This window comes from Antedon bifida, chromosome 6 (assembly GCF_963402885.1).
Source record: "Antedon bifida chromosome 6, ecAntBifi1.1, whole genome shotgun sequence".
NCBI lineage: Eukaryota > Metazoa > Echinodermata > Crinoidea > Comatulida > Antedonidae > Antedon > Antedon bifida.
Window position 1 is genome coordinate 35,863 of NC_136231.1, and position 24,462 is coordinate 60,324.

The window sequence follows — 24,462 nt, forward strand, 5'->3', positions numbered from 1 at the left end:
TGTCACTAATAATGTCGATGTAAATATCGCGTGGTTAACTCTTAAAGATATCATCATTAAGGTGATCGACTCAATAGCGCCAATAAAAAAAGTTAGACTTAAACAAAACATAGCACCCTGGTTTACCTCCGAAATTGCCGATGAAATCAAAGTAAGAGACACACTTTTAAAACAATTCAAGAAAGATAAATCTAATCTAGATATATACAAATATTATTGTGCCTCTAGGAACAAAGCTCAGCGGCTGATCAAAAAAGCTAAATCTAATTATTTTCTCAATAAGATTGATGAAAATAAAGACAACCCTAAAAAATTATGGAAAACCCTCAAACAGCTCGGATACGAGAAGAAATGTAAAACAAACACTAAAATCGTTCTCGATGACAATGGTAAACAAACTTTCTGTCCAAAAGGCGTTGCCTCTCGTTTTAATGAGTTTTTCACGAATGTTGCGTCAACACTCGTCAAAAAACTCCCAAAATGCATAGGTCTTTTCACCATGTCCACTAACGATCTTCTTAAATACTACGTTAAATTAAAAGGAAAAATGTTTAAGCTAGAGCCTGTTACCATAGAATTTGTTAAAACTCAACTCGAAAGCCTAAATGTAAACAAAAGCGTCGGTCTAGATAATATTCCCTCAAGATTCTTACGTGACGGTGCGATAATCTTGGCTGAACCGATAGCTCATATCATTAACCTTTCGTTTAAAACTAATTGTTTTCCTCATGATCTTAAAATTGCTAAAGTTACCCCTCTATTTAAGAAAAATACTAGAACAAATGTTGAGAATTATCGGCCGATTAGTATTCTGCCTACGGTATCTAAGATTCTTGAAAAATCTGTAGCTATACAAGTTGAAAGGTATCTTTCCAAAAATAATATACTTTATGCCTATCAATCCGGTTTTCGGCAGGCCCATTCAACTGAAAGCAACCTCATAAATCTCATCGACGGTTTAAAAAACAATAAGTCCAAAGGCCTTCTTACTGGAATGGTTCTAATTGACTTACAAAAAGCTTTCGATACCGTCGATCATGTGATTTTAATTAACAAGCTAAAATGCATGGGTTTTAAGTGTACTGACTGGTTTCAATCTTATCTCGCTAACCGCACACAAGTTGTCAGTGTGAATGGTACCTGCTCTGAACCTCTTATAGTTACTCATGGTGTACCGCAAGGTAGCATCTTGGGCCCTATTCTTTTTCTATGTTATTTAAATGATATTGCTTCTTGTATTGATTCTGATGTTCAATTATTGCTTTATGCTGATGATTCTACGATTCTGTATTCTCATCACGATGCCACCAAAATCGCTCATAAATTAAGTACTGTCCTAGCTAAGTGCCAGGACTGGTTAACTGAAAACAAATTATCTTTACATGTTGGCAAAACCGAAAGTATTATCTTTGGTAGCAGAGCGAAGCTTAACAAAGTAAAAGAGTTTTCTGTAGAATTAATGGGCCGTAGAATCAAAAGTACTAAGCAAGTTAAATATTTAGGTATTGATTTAGACCAATATGTATCATGTGATATCATTGCAACTAGTGTTATCAGTAAAGTTAAGTCAAGGTTGAAGTTTTTACATAGGCAAAGTTCGTGCTTGAATAAAAAATGTCGTAAACTATTAAGCACTGCTTTAATACAATGTACATTTGACTATTCTGCCTCGGCATGGTACGGCGGTGTCAATAAGAATCTTAAACATAAATTACAAACTGCCCAAAACAAGATGGCACGTTTCATTTTAAATGTTGGTCCGAGGTCTCACATAGGTGCCAAAGAGCTTTCCGATCTTGGGTTTCTTAATGTCAGCCTCAGAAATAAGTTTTTAAGATTAAATTATGTTCACAAAATTCGTTATAACTTTAATACGCCTTCTTTCCTTAAGGATAACTTTTTGTTAATTTCTGATCATCACAACCATTTCACCAGGGGTACAACATTTAATTTTGTCACTCCTAAGGCTACTGGCGTTAATGATACGACTTTTTATTTCTTAGGTATCCGTGACTGGAACAGGCTCCCCAATTCACTCAAATCAATACAAAATAATGCAACCTTCAAAATAAAACTTAAAGAATATTTTAATAATGAACAGCTTGGTATTTCAGTTTAATTAAGCTATTTTTAATATTGTTTTTTTGATGTTTTCTTGTCTTGTATGTATTTTCTTGTTTTTTCATTTTTACTGAGTCATACTTAACGATAATTGTACTAGGCCCAACCACTCACTTTTCAGTCATTACGGATTGGACCCCATTGGAAATAAGTTTACTTTTTTGTCGACTTAATGGGTTATCCAGGTATTCTTTTTATACATTGTATATTTTAACTTTTATGTATGAATATCAAATAAAATCAATCAATCACTTCTCTTGTTTGTTTTTAAATTTCTGTAATCATTAAAAAGTGTGTAAAAATGCTTAATTTTTGTTTATTTTTACTTAATATTCTGATTTTTTTGTGTCCGTGTCAGTTGTAAAAGAAAAGTAAAAGAAAGCCGTTTGGTGTCGCATGACTGTCATTGACAAAGTATGTCTATATCTCCACTAGAACGCAATGCAAGTAATATGGTAAACCACGACCATGTCACTGTCATTGACAAAGTATGTCTATATCTCCACTAGAACGCAATGCAAATGGTAAACCACGACCATGTCACTGTCATTGACAAAGTATGTCTATATCTCCACTAGAACGCAATGCAAATGGTAAACCACGACCATGTCACTGTGATTGGTCAAATTATTTGAGTTGCGCGTACATACTGTACTTATATTTACATCTGCTGATATAATTGGATGACATACATATTATTTGTTAAATTCAATCTCTGAAATATACTTTCCATAAGAATTTGTTTATTAAAGGTATTCGTTTGAACAACCTTACCTAGTTGTGGTATTAATGGAAAACCTACCCTAAGATGCCGTCTCGCATAATTCTCTTCTCTCTCTATTATAGTTACAGGCTTTAAATGTGATACACATGTGACAATGTATCGCGGAATTTGTCCATGATATAATAGGGCGAATAATGTACAATACAAATAATGAATATTGAAATCAACTTGTAGGGGCCTACCATAACGTATGGTTCCACGACGAATTTGATACAGAAAGCTGGACTGGTTGATTAAACTAACGAATACATAGTAGTAATCATGGTAGGTATAACTATATTTCAGAAATTGAGTATTCAAAATAATTATGTCGCCTAATGAGAAAGGATAAAGTGTGGATATACAAAATAATTAATTCCTGACTGAGTGTGCCTTGGGTTAGTTTTAACCAAACATCCGAGTCATTCATTAACATGGTGCTATTTAATACTCGCCTACTGTCAATCATTGACCGCCGCAAACAAAGCTGCTGTGGAATATTAAACAGTGCTGCAGAGCAATTCATTACTTTTATTTCAACAACATTCAATAAACCAACTGTTGGATTGAAATGTATTCTCACTCAATCCTGGTACGAGTAATGTAAGGTAAGTTTGTTAAGATTACGGGTATCAGTATTGTCGCTTACGGTTTTAGCATTGTTTAAAATTTAAATCCCCTCCCCCTCCCTTATGCTGGACATTGCATGGCTTTCAAACAGACTGATTGCAGGACCTTGATAATGAGCTTTTCCGATCCGCGCAACATTGTTCACTACTTTTATAAATGTTATTAAAATAAGATTTGTCTTTCTTCATTTCTGTTTGCTAATCAAAGCCAATTGCTGTATTGTTATTATTTGCATTGTTATTATTTGCAATTCTGAAGAGGTAATAGGCAATTACCGCTACGAACATCTGTTGGTGAAAATCATCGTCGCAAACATCGCTATAGTTTGATTTCGCTTTCACATTCACATCGGAGCAGATTCGTGTCTGAATTGATAGTAAATTTGAGAATGTGATTTGTTTTTTGTGTCAGTGTGAACCACGACTTGTATTGATCCATTAATATTACGATCGACACAAATTGATCGCAGTTTTTAGTTGTTTAAATACGCAGTTTAAATCTTGTTATGCCGTCATTATTTGTATTCTTTTCCCATCTTGTAATTTGATAATTACCTATGTTAAATGGATAAAGACAATTAGACCTAAATAACTAGATTAATTGCAGACTAAATATTAAACAATATGTGACGTTTAGAAAAACGATACTAAACGTTGAAATGGTTCGAATTAGTTCGAACCTTAGTTAGGACCTATACCAAAACGTTGAAATGGTTCGAATTAGTTCGAACCTTAGTTAGGACCTATACCAAAACGTTGAAATGGTTCGAATTAGTTCGAACCTTAGTTAGGACCTATACCAACATTCGTTCATTGAACGTTTATAGGTCGACTTTCGGTTTGTACAGTTGTACTACTGTAGACCTACTTCTTTATATTATAAATTCTACATTGTATTTGAATACAGCTAACAATATTCCTGCACTCGCCGCGTATGGAAATGTATGTCCTAGTCATGTTTATCAGTTCTCGATGAGCTTTTAAGACACTAGAAATTTGTCAAAATAATATATGTATGCGCAGTTCATTTTTACCTTAAGAGTGCATCTCAATAGACAATTGCCAATGATATAAGAGGCCTGATTATATTCCAGTAATACTGTACAATGCATGTGGTTAGACTAGAGACACTAGAGAGGCATAAAGGATTGATTCAGTCGCATCCGAAGCTTTAAATACGTAGGCCTATTTTTCAAGAGAGATGTGAAACAATCCAAAAGTGAGTTGAGCTACGACCGATGATATCTGAATGATCTTGGCCCCACTTAATTTGTGATTAAAAATAAAAGTACATTCTGTCTCTATTCATGTAACCTGTTGCTTTGTGAAATAAATTGTATAAACATGATTAGAATTGATGGGTAGATCGGTTAAATATACTTCTTTGCCTACAAATCCAAACAATTATTTCTAGCTTAAACTCTTAGCCGGACAGCTTAATTGAGATCTTCTTTAAACCAAGCATTTATGCGGTAATTGGTAATTTGTAAAACTGAATATTAATGTGTAATGATTGAACGGTAAACATCACAAGTTATGTATTATTATCTACTAATACTGTTTATCAGAAAAATGAATGATACATATACAGCAAATTATAGTTGTTTTTGTGTAGATACCATGCGCCAGCATAAAATGACTCGAACACAACCCGCATTTTTACACTTAAAAACAACCTGTCCTTTTCAATGCAGTTGTGTTTCAGTAGTCTTAAAAGTAATATTTTGGTAGGATAGGATAGGCAGATGCCTTTTTGTGACAACATATTCACACGAAGACACAGACCGGATAATGACGAACAAACCTGGGGCAGCCCACCCACAAAAGTGTCGTCACAACGGACTATGGTGCTGCCCCAAAAAATGAGTAAACTAATAATATCAAAAGTAAAACAAACAAGAAGATAAAGTTCGAATAAAATATATAAAATCACACAATTACTTGAGCTTGTAAAGTCAGGATAACTGACATTAGATATACTTAATTATAAACGTTATGGTATTGGGTGGCCAAAAGCCCAGAACCCATTGTAAATGGACTCAAGCTCATGTGAATACTGTTCCGGCGAGCTCTCATGGTAGCTTCAAAGTGCTGCAGAACGGAGGAGTGTAAAAGGTTCCTTTTCTTCCTTTTTTGGTTATCTTAGGATATTTTATGGATCATTTTTGTGTGTAAAGCGCGCATAGAAACATTGTATTAAGCGATATATAAACCACCATTATTATTATTATTTCGTCTACTTCATTCATTTGAAGTGTATACTTTCTTTATTGTATAAAGTATATCATATGTAAATCGATAACTCAGCCCAACCAACCAATACTAATTATAACTTTATTGATCATAATTAAGGTATGATTCTATTTCACCGAATGACGCTTCTGTATGACGTCATTTGATTACAGCCATTACAAAAAAATATCAATTTGTAATTATGTCTTTATCTTGTTTTACTTTAGTCCAATAAGAGAATGTACTACTGAATGTACAATGTAGATTGTACGTAGATTGTACGTCTTTATCTTGTTTTACTTTAGTTCAATAAAAGAATGTACTACTGAATGTACAATGTAGATTCGACATGTATAATAATTCAAATATTAGATTTTAAAGGTCAAACAGATTCATTATCTTTTTAATAAAATGATATTCTGAAAATGAATAATGACGGAAATATGAGGAACATTCAGCCGTATGGTTTAATGAAATGCCTTTCTAATTATAAATTGAAATCTAGGCTAGCTTGACTCACTGACTTTTAAAGTGTCATTGTGTGTGTGTGGTTTTAGCATAGACCTACCCTCATCTTTAAACACTTTATATTCAACATCAAAAGGCAGAAGACAGATTCCTTCTTCTGATTAAATATCCTATTTCATTACCGGATGTTGGAGTCACTTTCGATTTTATGTCAATATTATTACCGTTTAATTAAAATAATTAGGTTGACGACATTTGTAAACATATATTTTTTACAAGATTGAAGGCAATAGAAATAGAAGTATTATGTTACAGTGTGATTATGATGATTGATGCTGAATGCGAAAGTGGGGTTGTTACTAATGATGATGATGATTATGACGTATTAAAAGTAATGAGGCAACTATCACGCCGATCTTTAAGAAAAAGAACTAGAAATAACTGCAATTCCAATGTGGAAATTCCAATGTGCCCAAGATGCTTTACTCCCATCGCCTCGGAGTCCTTCGGATGGGACGTTTCGCCGTTGGGCCCTTGGTCACATGCACGAACATACATTTATTTTAAAAAGAGAGTTTATCCGGTACATTGGACCAGGCAAGTGTGGATGTTGGGGAGGTTGATAGCATCCCGTGCCATGAGAATTTATATTAAAACGTCTAAAAATGTGTCCTATCCTAGATATAAGTGGATCAATAATTCCGTTCGCTGATTTGTATACTGTAAACATACTTTTATTACATCTGACTCACAGGGCAATAGTAATTAAACATAACAAAAGAAAATAAAATATAAAAGGACATCGTATCATTACAAATTAATTAGCTTCTCTAATTTATCTCAAGTTAGTGCATTAGAGTTAATCTTACTTATATTCGTTCGTATTTCTTACAATACAAAATGCATTCATTCAGTTCAGACAGGAAAAAATCATATCAAATTTCATTATTAATGATATTTAACTATGAAAGAACTAAGTAATATTGTCCGCTATGTCGTTCAATAAGTGTAGATAATCGACGACTTGTACATAAACGCCCTCTTGTGCAAATCAATATAGATTTAGATTATACATTATAATTTGTAGAATAATTTTCCTACATCAATAGAGGACGTTTCAGTGTCCAGTTCTAGCTGACTTTTTTACATGAGTGCTTCTGTTGCAATGCAATGTGTCAAGAGTCAGTCGGGATGCTACCGACAGACAGATCTTCAGCAACGAAATTACACACGCATCATATAATAATTTAAGCATCAATATCTGTGTACGAAGAATTAAAACTAAACGACTATAATCATTTCAGGATTGTCGACTCGACGCCGCGCGCGTTAACACGATCACGGAACCTTCATAATATACTTTTAATTTGGCCGTGGATATTTTGTTTATTGGAATGGTAATTTAGCTCTAGTGGGAGTTTCCAACATTCTGGTAAGAACACTTTAGATTTTTGTTTAAAAAACAAGTTTGTTTGTTTAAGGAAAAACATGACTCCGCTTTAGGAAACTACTTTCAGTCCTTTGTATACATGAACTTGTGAATTTATTTTACGCATTGATTTTTGTCTTTAAATTATCATCATTATAATTTTATGATGTTATTGTTATGTATTCTTTTATCGATTTTATCTTTTATCGACTTTGTATTTTATTTGTTAGCATTTCAGTCACATTACAATGGTAACTGTTTTACAATGCTATATCGGAGCGTATACATACATTTTTCATCATCATTGTGAGGAACGTTCCATTCATTGTGAATTTTGCACGTATATCTTATCTCTAAATACACATTTGATGTAATTTGTTGTTAATATTGTAATGATATTATAACATCACTATTTTAGGCAAATACAAGTAGAAAACAAACAGAAGTTAGGATTAGGGTTAGGTTATACCCTAACCCTAACCCTAACCCAAATACAAGTAGGAAACAAACAGAAGTTAATACAACTGTAGTGTAAAAAAGATAATGAGGGGAGAAGACCAAAGACACTTGAAAGTAACAAGCAATGCTATAAAAATATATAAAATGATATTCAATGAGAATGACAGTAATACAAAGATAGTAGAGATTGATTATTAGGAATTAAACTGTCAATAAATCTATCAGTTTGATTAAGATAGTACTAGTGAATGCAATAACGTCGGCCTTGCTAAACAACATTGGTAGAATAATCACCGTCTTATTATATCAGTATATATCCTCTCACCAGGTGATTTGGGTTTTGCTCTGTAGAATCTTTCCACAATGTTACAAACTGAGTTTGTCTAAACGAAATTAAAATAGTTTATTTGGTTCTAATTGATTGTAAATGCAAAATACAAGCATGTGTATGTTGTCGAGATATACTATGTGATTTGAGCCTTTTTTGTATACAGCCTTGTTTAATAGTCCATTTGAAAAACAGTTAGTAATCCAAGATTCATTACACATTACCGCACATTCACTGAGTTGTGTCTTAATGATAATTCGATGTGATATATAATCCTCTACAGGCTTAGTACATCTCATAACACGTGGACATCCGATCACAATTCTAAAAAAAATACGCATAATAAAAACGTGTTTTGAACCTTTGAACCGTCTATATAACGTCTAGTACATTTTCCTACTAATTACCTCTGTATATATTATTTAATTGAAATGAAAGGTATACAATAGATTGATCATACTGTTGGGAATTACTCAATTTCAAAAGCTATTTGTGCATTTTAGTCAATTGTGTTCTTTCCTTTGAAAAAAAAGATTAATCAATATCTGCCTGTCTTTATGTTCAAGTCCAAGGGCGACTTGTCGCGAATGAGCACAAAAAGGCGCAATATGAATGTTTGTCATATTGTAGTCTGCGTTCATCAAATGAATGTATGCATTATAGATGAAAATTATACCGTACTAGGTAAATAATGAACTAAACTATCATCTTAAGTCAATAACAGCTTTAATAGACAGAAAAATATTTTTTTATTTTCATCGATTTTTTTTTTTAAATAAAATGTTTGAAATTGCAGCTGGACCCAAATGTAAGGAGATCGTGATGGCAGACAATGGTTATACGATAACACTATATTATAAAACGATACTGCACTCGCAAACAACTTGTGTGTATGTTTAATATGGAATACATGTTTAACTATTAACATGTTGGTATTAACCAGTCACACCTCATTTAATTATAGGCCTAACTTATATTAGTCTAGTATACTAAACTAACTGCGGGAAATAAGGACTGACTCCCGGTGGCCCACAGATTCCATAAGAGAGCCAACACCTTTGCTACCAGAAGCTTTCTAATCACGAGAAAAAACCCTTGGCTGAGACACGATTTGATCCAGGAACTTTGGATTGGGAGGGAAGCAATAAACCCCCCAAGCTACTGCAGCTCAACTCTAACTTGTAGGATTAACATGACTCAACCCCTTGCCTATTTTAAGTAACATTTTAAGTACATTGTCAACTGGGTTAGTTTGTTGGTCTAGCGGTTGGTCACTTACATTGGTCAATTAACATGACTCAACCCCTTGCCTATTTTAAGTAACATTTTAAGTACATTGTCAACTGGGTTAGTTTGTTGGTCTAGCGGTTGGTCACTTACATTGGTCAATTAACATGTTTTGCTTGTTTATCTGGCTTGCTTTATCTAGAAAAAGCTCATTTCTCCCGTGAATATTCATACTCTCCAATTCATGTTGTAAAATGTGTAATACAATTGATATCGGCATAGTGCTTCTTTTTAAAATGTCATAACAATTTCTTGTAGGGGAATATGTGTTATGGGCAATCAAGTATAACAATCCATAACCTGGTTGGTTTAATGAGCAGACAATTGTAGGATATTCAACTTGCGAACATAATTGTGTTGTTCTCTAACATACCGTTTGCCAACAACCTGCGACCACTGTAGTAAACGTCCACCCACATGAGTTCGGTCGTCTCCAGCCGATCAGTCACAGACAACTGGTGAGAAAAAACATATATCAACATCATGTCTGTTTTGTTATGTTGTGTGAGGCTATTCTAATTTATTGTCTACTTCAAACAATAGTTTTTTCACAAAATTTGCATCTCTATAACCTCTTTTATATTTTTCCAGTGTAATGACTTATTAGCGTTGATTGAAACATGTTCCACTTGTATATTCACAACACATTAAACACTTACTGGCAAGATTTTAACTTATTGAAATACTTTGGAGTGGTGTTGCTGAATTAGCGCTGCACTATCAAACTAATTAAGTATAAGCTTTGGGTTCGTGGACTCTAAGAGCTCTTGTGGATCATTTTACTATTTCACTTAATAATTTCAGCCAACAATCTCTGTAACGTACACACTATAGTCTAAAATTGCTTTCTCTTTCCGTTTCGATTAATATATTATAGGAAAGATTTAATTTATTTTGAAATGTTCCGTGTTTATAGTATAATCACCTTTATCACATTAAGTGAAGTCAATAGACTATAGTCGATGATTATTCAATTAAACTTTACTTATCCTCAGACCTAGATCAACTTGTTGTTCTTACCTGGAATCGTACACAACCAAAATTTCAACAATAATCACATTTATTATGTACAGGACAATTTGAAAAAGTGTATTATATTTATTTGTTTTAATGATTGCAATCGTCACATCTGGAGAGAGAGAGAATACAAGATATAACATAAGCATATTGTTATTAAACTCCCGCAATTTAATCTGTGCATTTAGTCCCTATAATGTTTTCCTTGTTACAGACGATGTTTCTACCTGAATCAATGATTCGGGCGGAGCTCTCCGCCAGGTATAGGACTATATGTGTTGCATCTATTCCATTTCAAATAAGATTCTGCCAGTTCCATTAAAAACGAGTTTGGACTCAATGTTTAATTATAAAAGTGTACAAATAGCTCGGAATTCGCATGAATAGAATGTGATATAAATTGGAAAAGCATTTTAATATTATTTATGAGTTCTATAATGCTAATCGTCACCATACATTGCCTATAGGGGAATAGTAAACGTGAAATATGTTTTCTAATGTGACTGAATTTTAGGTTTGAATCGGCAAGGTTAGCTACAGTGATAATAAAGTGTTAAGTATAGTTGTAAATTGGCAAGGATCACGGATTCTCATTAACAACTGATGTTGAATATAATAAAGATAAATTAAATAACATCACTCTGATACTCACCGCATACTGCGTATCATGTGATCTTTTATTCCACTTACGCACCGTACCGCATGTGATACAAACGAGATGACGTTTTACCAAATTATTATTCATGATAGGCCTATACTAGGAACAGTGTTTTTAGTGTACAAAGAAAAGTCGAGAATGGTAGTCCATGTGAGTGCAATTCTTAATTATTTTTAAAACATTAACTTTTAATGTATAATTTATTGTAGTTCTGGTAAATTTTCTTTAATAGATATTTCCCGTTTTTAAAAGAGACAAAATGATTAGTGGACTATTGTGTAATATAGATCCATATTTCCTTTTGTTTCTAAAAGTAAGTACGCAATGCATTTACAATATCATTATAATGATGATAGTTATTTCAGACTGTTGAAATTGTCAATATGATTTCAAATGGAAGGCTTTCGATTAATGAGTGTTTATTTTAAAACCATTCATGCAATATTATTAGAATGAAATTGGTCTTATGCCAATTGGCGATGCTGCGACATTCGAGTTCAAGTTCATTTTACCAGATGTAGATTTTTATCCAACTGCTGTTTTAAAAGATAATTAAGTCACAATTTGTTATAATTTCGTAAAGGCTTAGTCTTAAAACGATCATCTTGTTTCTCATGACAATTCGTCAAGCGAAACAAATGCAACGGGAAATTAAATAGGCTAGTTTAACTAAAATCTAAAGTAGTATCAAGTCTACATTTAATTTCCTCCTATTCAACGATTGAATGTATTATTTACACAGATAATCTTGAGACCGGGTAGCCTATATAACGCGATCATTTTAATTAACCGATCAATTAATATGCGGTACAACTAGAGATATAGAATTTTCAAATTTGCTCGTCATGAATAAAGTTTATGTGTAGGTTATTACACATATAACCTTTGTCAATAAATAAATTAAGTTACTAGATAATATTGAAATGAATCTTTCTCTGTTTTTTTTATGATAATTTATCATTCTTAACATGTACAAGCGTCAAGTTAATAGCTGACTTAATTTATGCTTTTTTTTTTTACAACTTGACAAGGCTAAAACTGAAAATTTTCCAAATTCCCAAATAGAATTTATTTTCATCACTGTTATACACACATTATCAGAGAGAATATATAATACTTAGGATACATAGAAAAACAGTATTGACTAAAAAGCTAGTATTGACTCGGGGTTAGACGATCGAATTCAGAAGATATGCAATCAATAAGCAAGCTTGAGATATGGATTAGCATAATTTCAGACCCTGCAGAAAATATTTGATGCCGTATACTATACATACAATAATTGACTTTCAATACTATACACTTAGTTATATTATATTGCAGACTACTGAATATTACAGATAAAGTATAACCAGTGTTTATAGTTTAAATTCAATCGATATATTTCTACTTAATTTTACTGTAACTTTATTCATTGAACAACAAGCAACTAAAGGACTCAGACTAAACGTCCGAATTTGGGCGTTAATCTACAATGTTATACTCATTTTAGAAATGGACCCACTCTGTGGTCCGTGTAGTGTAGTTGCATATTACAATTATTATTACACACATTGTTTGTAAATGAGATACCATTGACCTACTTAGTGTATTTCAATGTATAGTACTATAATAGTTCAATAACAATAGATATGTAGATAAAGATTGTTTGAGACCAACAAAATAGGACAGTGAAGCCGGGGCGGATCTGTTATATTTGTCAGTACCCATGAAATGTAACATTACACGTGTTGAATCTTGAAACAAATCAAACAAATATTGTTACTAGTTGCCAATCATCTATCAAGTAAGGAAACATAAAGAGATGTACGGAAGCCCGAGGCATGCAATATCACGCTATCACCATATAATTGCTACGCTATATTATATTTATTGGGGCAATTTACATCGTTATTACAATTCGGTTAGATATCTATAGGTACGTGCTGAATCAATAGCGAGTTTTAATGATCTGGAACGAATCGATGGATAATGATAGGGTTTGGTTATAGGTTAGCTGGTTATCGCCAACATTATCTTATCTGAATCATCACAATAACAAAATATATAATAATCATGGTCTTGTTTATTTGCATTACAATAAGTCGCGTTCTATTTAATTAATACGATGTATTATTTCATACGAACAATGATGAAGTAAGCCATGATAACTATAAGAAATGATATTAAGATACGCATCTGTTTATAGGCATATTCTTATTGATGAAAGTCATTGTTACAGACATTAGAGTACTAAATACAATACGTCTTTCATTTGTTTCCATTCCGTTTGAATTAATACATTATTTATTTAATTATTTTACCATCTTTACTGAAGGTGGCCTAACCTGTTTTTGTAAGGATCTGGCCATTATGGGCCGTCGATAAACATACAATTAATACATACAAACATACAATTATAATATGCAGGATAACTAAAAAAGATGATGAAAATATACTTATAAAACTCAAAACTAAATAATGATGCTGGTTAGTAATTCAACGTATTTCAGGCAATTCAAAATGTTTCTAGTCCAGTCTCTTTCTGTGGAATACAGAACATAGTATTAACGGATAAAGTATGGGCCATTTGAAATGGGTTAGATTCTAGTCCAGTCTCTTTCTGTGGAATACAGAACATAGTATTAACGGATAAAGTATGGGCCATTTGAAATGGGTTAGATTCTAGTCCAGTCTCTTTCTGTGGAATACAGAACATCGTATTAACGGATAAAGTATGGGCCATTTGAAATGGGTTAGATTCTAGTCCAGTCTCTTTCTGTGGAATACAGAACATCGTATTAACGGATAAAGTATGGGCCATTTGAAATGGGTTAGATTCTAGTCCAGTCTCTTTCTGTGGAATACAGAACATCGTATTAACGGATAAAGTATGGGCCATTTGAAATGCTTTAGGTTCTAGTCCAGTCTCTTTCTGTGGAATACAGAACATAGTATTAACGGATAAAGTATGGGCCATTTGAAATGGGTTAGGTTCTAGTCCAGTCTCTTTCTGTGGAATACAGAACATAGTATTAACGGATAAAGTATGGGCCATTTGAAATGGGTTAGGTTCTAGTCCAGTCTCTTTCTGTGGAATACAGAACATCGTATTAACGGATAAAGTATGGGCCATTTGAAATGGGTTAGGTTCTAGTCCAGTCTCTTTCTGTGGAATACAGAACATCGTATTAACGGATACAGTATGGGCCATTTGAAATGCTTTAGGTTGAAATAGATCAACATTTAAAACTTGTTGCTTTATTTTGGAAACATTTTTTAGAAACTATAAATTGTCATTCATGATACTGTGAGTACATACCTGGATTTGATTTCAGGACCCTGGATTTGATTTCATGACCCTGGATTTGATTTCAGGACCCTGGATTATTAAGCAATGTTAAGCTACGTTTACATTCCGTACTTAAACAGTATAATAAAGCTTACAATTTATTTTAGGGAATTGGTAACTTTATTTTAAAATGCTACATTTATTTAGGCCTACTATTGCAAATGTAACGAAGACATAAAACTGGACAATTCGTATAGCCGTTGATTACGTTTGGAATATAATATGCAAATAACATTACCTTTGTCAAGGAGGATATGTTTTATTACTAGTGTATGTGTTTAAAATAAACGATAGAAAAGCGCCATCACATTATTATAATATTTCAAATGTGAAATTCCAAAACAAAATATTGAGTCACGTACATAATGTAATATTAAATTCCCGCTATTTAATTTGAGAGATCGAGTTTAAATTTGAGTAATAAATCATATTTAGTAATTAAAAGAGTTAGGCCTACCAGTGTGGGGTCTTTAAACTGAGGCATAGAGTACCTTAATGAGATATTTTTAATTAGAAAAAAAATGAAACTGTGTTGTAGGTTGATGACATGATACAAGATGTTATTATTAAAAAGAATTGAACCAACCTCCTTCAAATGTACTTCCTAATATAAACATTGAACAAAATACGATATTAAAACACCCATTGTATGCCGTTTTAGTATAAATACTAATCGCCTCTCGATCGTTCAACCTCTCCCACACGACATATATTTCCAATTCTGTTAATTAACATTCTATTATTAAGTTTCTCTTTTTGATTTAATTCGATTTAATTTGATTTAAGTCGTCTAAAGATTCGTCGAAACCGATTTAATCATATATAATAATGTTCTATGCGTGGTTGTTGTAGAACATGTTGTGGTTGCTATTAATTTACATAACATGTATTTATTTTGGCAAAGTTTGATGTTACCTTTGAATTCCTCCATGTTTGAATAGACTTTTTGTTTTCATATTGTCGACTTCTAAGAGGTACAGGATACACTTGATATGTTAAGACTAAACTTGCCCCAAGTCTGTTAGTTCATGGAGTATTGTTTACTACATGGTTAGTTATTGTCTTTTACATTCCAGTCGGCGTTTCGATATTTGTATACAGCTGGAAGTTTTATACGTATGACTATCTATACTAACTATAGCGTAGAGATGTCACATATAAACATTATTATTATTAAATGTACAGTTTTCAGGTAAATATAATATTATGTGACCTTAAAATGGTATATTTTTGTTAGGCGGACAATATAGCTTTAAAGATCAACGGCATATTAATTTAATAAAGGCTTACTTTCTGATAGAGGTGTGTTCAAACAAATAATAAACGTTTGATGGGTAGACTATTTCAAATAATGAACGTTGGATGGGTAGACTATTTCAAATAATGAACGTTGGATGAGTAGACTATTTCAAATAATGAACGTTGGATGGGTAGACTATTTCAAATAATGAACGTTGGATGGGTAGACTATTTCAAATAATGAACGTTGGATGAGTAGACTATTTCAAATAATGAACGTTGGATGGGTAGACTATTTCAAATAATGAACGTTGGATGGGTAGACTATTTCAAATAATGAACGTTGGATGGGTAGACTATTTCAAATAATGAACGTTGGATGGGTAGACTATTTCAAATAATGAACGTTGGATGGGTAGACTATTTCAAATAATGAACGTTGGATGGGTAGACTATTTCAAATAATGAACGTTGGATGGGTAGACTATTTCAAATAATGAACGTTGGATGGGTAGAATATTTTCATTCGCTGATCGCCTGACTGTCCTATATTCAACAAGGTGTAATAGATCTGTCAATGTTTCAACTTATGAAAACTCAAAAACATTCATTATTTGTATAGAATTACTGTAATATACACCAATTTAAATATTATGCGCATGCGTGATGATGTTTCTAGAATGTACTGTAAGCAATAGGTTAGTTTGCTAGGTTGTTAGATGAGTGTACTTTACTGAATCAAATATATTCACGTTCATTTTTTATATTACATGCACTACCTGTTATAAAGCTGTGATAACATTTAATACTTGATATGCTAATTACAGGCAGCGCCATAGTGTTTAATGTTTATTTTTTTATACAATATTGCAACCACATTAATAAAACTCTATGCTAGGCCTCCTACTTGTTTTCAGAAAGTGAACATCATCAATACCCTGGTGCTAAGGTTTATATACACTTCATATATAGATGATAAAAGCCTGTTGCATTAACGCGAATTGAACATACATGGAAGTAATGACGCATGCGCACATAAACTGGCATTTATTCGCGTATTTGTACTATTACTAGTCATTTTCCAATAACTTTGCAAATATTTGCGCGAATTTAACATCATTGAGATCGCTGTCGGCTGCACGTTGTTTTTTTTATGTGGTAATGGAGTACATAAAAATAATTAATACGCGTGCGCACATAAATAGACATTTGAATCGTGTGAATAATTTCGTCTAGTGGAAACAAGGCTTAATTTCGATGTTCAAAAGTACCATATTCGATTTCGTTTAATATTATTAATTTTAAGACGTTTGAAAATTAGCTGGAAAAGCCAGAGCATTGTCGTGTTGTACGGACATCGGAGTACTTTACTCTATAGGAAGATCATGTCCTTATATGTATCTCTAACTCTAATGTTTACTATTATAATTAATGAATCCATTACAATTTTGCAAACGATACCTATATTGAAAATGTTGTTTAACTATTGTGTCACGACAAATAAAATTAATTATTGCTATAAGAATTGTAAATGTATTAGACACATTCACAAGCGTGTTCAGATGCACAATATGATGTTTTGAAACTATTAGGCCTGATGCGGTTTATTCGTATTGCGCTAAAAGTAAGACACCGCATCTAATTAAGTAAGCGATAAACGGCATGCGAACACATCTTTTGTTCTAGTAATTGTTTGAACTAGTTACTATCATCAAGTCATGTGCCGATTAATTTCAAAATGTCATTCACCCTTTATAGCTGGAATTAGAAAACTATTCCCAGAAGGCTTGTCGCGTGATCATAAACATGATTAACAGACTTACTTTATTAAGTAACGGACTCTTAATATCTTTATTTAAATCAAGAATTGTTTTAGTTTACCTCTCTTCCTTTCCCAAATATTAATGTTTTATGGTAAAATCAGGCATGCTAATTCCGGTATATCTCATTTAAATTAAAATCTAACTAATATTTCACCTTTATTTTAGAATGAAAATGTCTTCCCTTGTTTCTTAATCCATGCCCTCTTCCATTGTCTTCAAAACATCTTTTAACGATGATAATAAAGCGATGTTCTTTGTGAAATTCAACATGTATAATCGGATCGTCTGAGAACGGTATTCTTACTTACATAAGCTACAAGAAATTGCAATACTCATTCGGTTAAATAACTATCTATCAATATTCAGAATAGCCTAAGCACACGTCTAAACATAAATTTACAGTGTCCTTAAAATGATTTAAGAAAATTTACTATGCTAAGCAACCTAATACTTTATCATCAGTTTAAGATATTCGCGATTGAATGCTTCTGTGAGTTTAATTTCCCATTTGATTTGTTAAATTACGCAGCACACTGTCTTAAGTATATAGGCCATTAGATCAAGTGGTTGAAGGGAACCCTCAGGTTACTCATTAAAATGCATAATTTAATTGGATCGGGAGTTAATTGCTCATGTGTTTTAAACGGTTATTCACATATATCTTATGTAATATACAACAATTAATGTGAAACATCTGTGTTGCTATAAATAGATTATGTGATAGAGTTATAAAACATGTGTGTTCATTCGTCCTTCTCGATTTCCTTCATTTGTCTGTCCAACTCACTTTTCGTTCTTTCATTCGATCGCCATAATATTTAAAATGTAAATTGATGGGTGATAAATGATATAATGAAATGTGTTTGTAATCAGTGATTTAACATTCACACCGCCAAGCAGCAATACTAAAAATATTAAAATGTGAAAACGGGAAAATGATAGGAGGGTTACAAACTCGATCTGTATATAAGGTGTAATTTGCATGCTATAGAAATGAAATGATACGCTAAAGGCATGCTTTAAAACAAAAAATGTATAAATAAAATGGAAAATATTGCATACTGGTTTTATTGTTGATAAGGGGGTACAAACTCTTCTGTCTATAAAGGTGTAATACAGGCACCGCATTATTTTACTCTCACTTCACAGCGTTTAATTTTAAATGTACGTTAAATTTTTTATGTGCAAATGAAAAGACATGTTGTTTTTATCTTAAACCGTAGCCAATGGAGCATGGAAAAGAAACCAGCAATCCGTATATACTATTATTACTATCTAAGTTTAATAATAGCTATACTGTCTGAGGTAACATTATAAAGATATTTATTCCTACTGAACAGGCCACCAAGGTTAAATATACCGGTAAAATGATAGAAGATCAATGTTCGATTATTGCATTATTATTGTTTGTTTGTTTGTAGATGTTTTTACCACATACAACAACATTACAGTCATGCATTTGTATCAATTTTAGAACTAAGACATTAGGCCTAAGGTCTGTATAATGGTGGTCAATTTTTATTTGTTATGGAATTAAATATTGAAAACGTTATGTTTCACTGTAATATGAAAGGTTAAAATCGATGTATCAGTTGGATTTCAACTTCCTAGAGGTTTATTGGCAAAGCTTCAAGTATGATTTACTCTCTGTTGGTTGGTGACACTCACAACCTTTTAATACCCACAAATCATAGTGCTAATTGCCAAATAATTTTGTAAACATATAATTATATATTTTGTTTATAGCTTCACTTCATATATACTTAAGCATTTTCAATTAGATGGTAATTAAATAATGATTTAATATGTCATTCTAGGTCGTGAGGATTTGGGGAATAGGTAGTAACATAACATATTACACACAACTAAAGCCTAGCTGTATTTGACAGTAATACATGGTTTACCGTGCATTATGAAAGAATAGAGGGGAAATTGGGAAAACTAGGAGAGGTGTACACAGGAGTAATATAATACACCAGGATGGTGTCGTAAACCATAACCTAATCTTCAACAATATTCTATAATAACTGTCTACATATTAATTAGGCAAGGTGGCAATATTACATCATACGTAACACAATGCTTAATTACATTAAATACAATCGATAATTACAACACAAAATCTGTTATTGATTCGACATTAAAATATCTTTAAACACTTTTATGGCGGAGCTTTCCAAAATGTATTTATTAAGTGCTTGCTAGTTGTGTAAGTCTATTATTAATATTCATTAGTTTTCTAGTAACCTGACCTTTATTATAAGAGTGCTATAAACTCTTGTGCTATCTTGTTAGTTCGGTAAGATGCTTTAGCGATTCGATCAAGTGTAGCGAATACTCAAGAGAATCTATACAGAAGTCAGCCGATTAAACAGAATTAATATTAAATGCAATATCAATCCTTATTTGATTTTCTGGGGTTTTTATAGGCAAGATATCTAACATTTAGCAATTTATATATTCCATTATGATGTTAAAATAAAAATCAAATCACAAAAAAGAAACTTGGGATTTACATAACACAATAAAAATGGCACAGATCAATATACACATATAAAGACAAAAACACATTTACCAATTAGATATCAAAAATATATGGTTGAAGAATTATCTTTAAATTACTAATTAACTGTGTAAAACAAATAGATGTCTAGCATATGTACATATTTTAAAATGCTGGGAGCTGTAGGCCTATGCATTCCAAGGAATATGAAGCAGCCTATACAGTAGAAGCAGACTACGTTTAAATACCACCTACAATTAAGAAGGTTTTTATACATAATAACTAAAAGAATATTCTTAAAAGAATATTATAGTAGATTACACATTTTAATAATGAACAAAATGCAAGAGTTGGTTAAATGTATGTGTATTATAATTACTTGAATAACAATACAGTTTCAAAAATTGGTGAAGTATATTTAGAATTACAATCCTATATATATTTTAAGATTTCAATAAATGCTTAGAAATGGTATAAACTACGATTAAACAAATTATATTATCTTCTATACTCTCTGCCTCAATTTGTATGTAGAGACACGAGAATATTCCTTTAAGATCCAAATTAATTCGAATTTTGAATTAAAAGATCCTCGCAACCTAAGCATAATTGTCCTATATTACCAGGGTATTAATAATGTGATAATCCATTTTAAGTAGGCCCAGTGAAACATGAATTATGATATACAATAGAAATATTGAACACATTATACCTGAATAATCCTCAACAATGCGTTACCCATGTCAAATAATTTGTCATTCACTTGTGAATGTCATTTTGCAATTGGTCAACACAAATGTTTTATTCGGAAATATCTTGGTTCGGTTTGCTAGTGCTAATAAATAATTGTTAAATATGACCATAATTATATTTGTTAAATGGCTTTTAAAATTGCGTCAAGAAACACAATTTAACCAGAAATCGGAAGAACACAGAAAAAATACAAGTATAAATCATATAAATAATGCTGGGTTCTCAAAAACATTGTGCCCTAAAGGTCTCAAACCACGTGATCGATTGATTGACAATCACTTTAAAATAAGCCATGAAAATAACGGGGTTTTGTCCTTTGCTAACAACTATGGCAATAGATATCTATGAAAACGCTTAGTTCTTTGTTTTTTTTAAAATCCTGTATCACTTTTGTTAATGTTATTTTCTTATATTTTGTACATAATTTAGTTTAAGTTTCCTTAAATAGACCTATTTAAATAAAATTATTTCTTTCTTCTTTTTTTTTTAACTTTTATTTTACTTACTCTGGACACACCTTCATTCAAGAAGTGTGCCACTGTTTAAAAAATGTAGCTTCCAAATAAATTATTATATAATTATTATCTTTAGTTAAGTTTAATATCCACCTCCACCACCCCCGGGTCATCCCATAGGCAGGTGTGACCATCACATGAGTTATCAGTCTGTAACCTTAGGCCTAGCTACCTGCGTCTGTCAATGTGATTGGTCTGTATTGACAAATTACTATTATTTACTATTTTACAGATAACAATGTGTAGGCCTACGCTGGGCTCGACTGTTCTTCTGTTGTTTCTATTTCATACCGGTAAGTACGGCACTAACATTCCTAAATGTTCATCTATGGGTAACATAAGTAGTAGGCCTACTTATTGTATCCATGGTTCATCATAGTGTAACCATTGTTTTAGTAAACGGAACTTGATGATGGTTAAACGTATGTATACCTATACATTTAAATGACAGTAATTAATATCGAGAACAATTGCATATCATTCGAAAGGACTGCATTTCGAATGTAATCACAGCAAAATACTAATCCACCGTACCAGCAATGTTTTTAAATTAATCAAGCATAACGAGAAGTTGCACATCACAGCCTAAGGATCTTTTATTATGTTGTTGAAGCATGGAGAGAGAGGGAGAGTTTTAGACCATTATCATCAACGAATAATTGTTTATTTGCTGTTTCCTCATTTATTCAGAATGGTGTTGAGTGCAAAGGGTCGGTGTGGGTAAGGAGGGGGCACGTGACTTGTAGTTAACCTAGCTTTCCCCCTCACTGTTGTCAGTTCGATCAAACCATTTTAATTTAACAAAGCAGACTTTTAACTATCGAAAGCACAAGTGTGCCACTTTTGTAAAATTGTATATTAATTAATATCCGATCAGTACGTAACCAAGTTATTTTGAATGAATGCAATGAAAACTGTTTTTATTACCAATATTACCACGAATACCGGATTACACACACAAACATTTTCATTTGAAATGAATTTGTGTTTATTAAGCTACATAATTAAAGTAATAAAATGCTTGAAATTCACTTCACAAACGTAATAACCATTGAGGCCCATACTCTAAGTGAGTGAACCTTTTATACTTTATTGTTTTTTTTTTTTTAATCAACTGATGTAGTATGATAACGGCTATAGCCTTACATACTGAAATTTTCGTTGTGACTTGATGCAAAAGCATGTTTCTTTCCCGTAAAATAACCAGAATCACAGAAGCAAATAAGCTAAGTTGGATAACCCATTAGTAGGCCACTTACAACCACTCGTGTTAGGCCTAGCAAACACGGTGAATGACGATAATATCGCTGTTCAATGTGTCTTTGACGTAAAAAATAACTACTTTCAGTTTACCGTTTTAAATATACATTATTTATCAAGTGTTAAAACTACAAACTGTTCAAATTTGAGTTCACGTGGGCAAATATTTGCCAAGCTTACCGAGAACAACACATCCATGTGGAGAATGAGCAATGTTTGATTTTGCCAAACATTGTCAGAATAAAAAAAATATATATAAACTGAAATGAGCATTAAGCTGGCTGCTGCTATACACACTATGCAATCCATAAATGAGAATCATTGGTTACTGAGACGTGTTTAATTAATTTGACAAAATAAGAATACAGTAGACGTAAATAAGCAAAACAGCGCTTATTAGAGTATATAAGCTCTGTCTAGACTATCAAACTTTATGTGGACAAAAATGTGATGTGCCCATATATGGACATGATGACGTCATATCACTACCATATTTGGACACACCTTTTTTTACACATAAAGTTTGATAGTGTAGATAGCTTAAGATTCCCTTTGTAGGTTCTCTTAAACGAATTAATAACCAACAGTCAACCCCTCATTCAATACTGTTCTTGGTACACGTCATAATATCATTTTGCAAATAATATAATATCTGTCAAACAAATCACTCATTATGATCGATTATTTAATATATACAGTTAGCCTAAAGATTCTTAAAACATTTATAAATGCAAACAAAATTACTTTTTAATAACTTTATATAATTTGCAACATTATTTATTGACATAATGTTTATTTATGATATTAAATCAATCAATTTATATTTATTGCATAAATAATGTAAAATTGAATAATGCCTTTAAAATAAAATAGATCTATTTCATTTACGTTCAGGAAATCCGTTATGTGACGTAATCACATGACGAATTCAATTAAATGAAAGATGTATTTACTTCTAACAACATCTATAAATTATAAATATTGAATGAATATTTTGAAATAAAGATAATTGAATTAAGATATGCAGACTTTAAATGAAATACCATCACTATACGGAACATAAAGAAAGTTTAACATGGTTAAATATAAGGTTAACATTAGGCTAGTTTAGATATGCTTAGGCTACATATCCTAAATGCTGTATCTTCACATACAATATTTACCAAGTATCATATGAATATCTCATTTGTATCACAGGTGGTGCCTGTATCATGTAACGGTTAGTTATTAGGTTATGGTCTATGATACTAGGTGACACATGTAATGCTGTATTCTCGAATATTCCTATGATACTAGAGAAATCTAGATAGAGTAGTACATAGGAATAGGTGGTATTTCTGCAATATTCTCAAATCCATCATCCATAGAATGTGTTAAAGATAACCAAGCATAATATTATTTTTATGATGGCAAGGATTGATGAGTTAATTCTGTATAATAGGCCCTATAGTATCGTCTTTATTTACGAGCAATTACAACTGTTTCCTGGCTCTCAAACACAACATAGGAATGCATAGTGGAATAACAAGTTTTCACACATTAATCTGGGTTTTTAACCTACACACAATGTAATCGTAATGACAGCATTTTCAGTTGGTACGTTTTTACACAAAATTGACATTTTCTGTTAATTAATCAACACTTTGT

At 32.1% G+C, this 24,462-nt stretch overlaps 1 protein-coding gene and 1 long non-coding RNA gene across 3 annotated transcripts in view; one reads left to right on the forward strand and one right to left on the reverse strand.

The window, feature by feature from the left end:
* Positions 1 to 7,333: 7,333 nt before the first annotated feature.
* The window catches only part of LOC144844183 (proto-oncogene tyrosine-protein kinase receptor Ret-like), a 28,090-nt gene continuing 10,961 nt past the window's right edge, over positions 7,334 to 24,462 (forward strand). Inside the window, exons 1-3 of one of the 2 annotated variants that reach the window (XM_078700939.1) lie at positions 7,334 to 7,645; positions 9,975 to 10,174; positions 21,788 to 21,848. In XM_078700939.1, the coding sequence (XP_078557065.1) occupies positions 21,794 to 21,848 (55 nt within the window). In that variant the 5' untranslated portion in view covers positions 7,334 to 7,645; positions 9,975 to 10,174; positions 21,788 to 21,793. The remainder of the gene's footprint in view (positions 7,646 to 9,974; positions 10,175 to 21,787; positions 21,849 to 24,462) is intronic. The other variant, XM_078700940.1, reaches the window with a different exon arrangement.
* On the reverse strand, positions 8,198 to 15,884 carry LOC144844184 (uncharacterized). The gene is made up of 3 exons (XR_013612400.1): positions 15,638 to 15,884; positions 10,090 to 10,171; positions 8,198 to 8,753 (listed from the first exon to the last, which is right to left on the reverse strand). It is a non-coding gene; the product is annotated as an uncharacterized LOC144844184 (long non-coding RNA).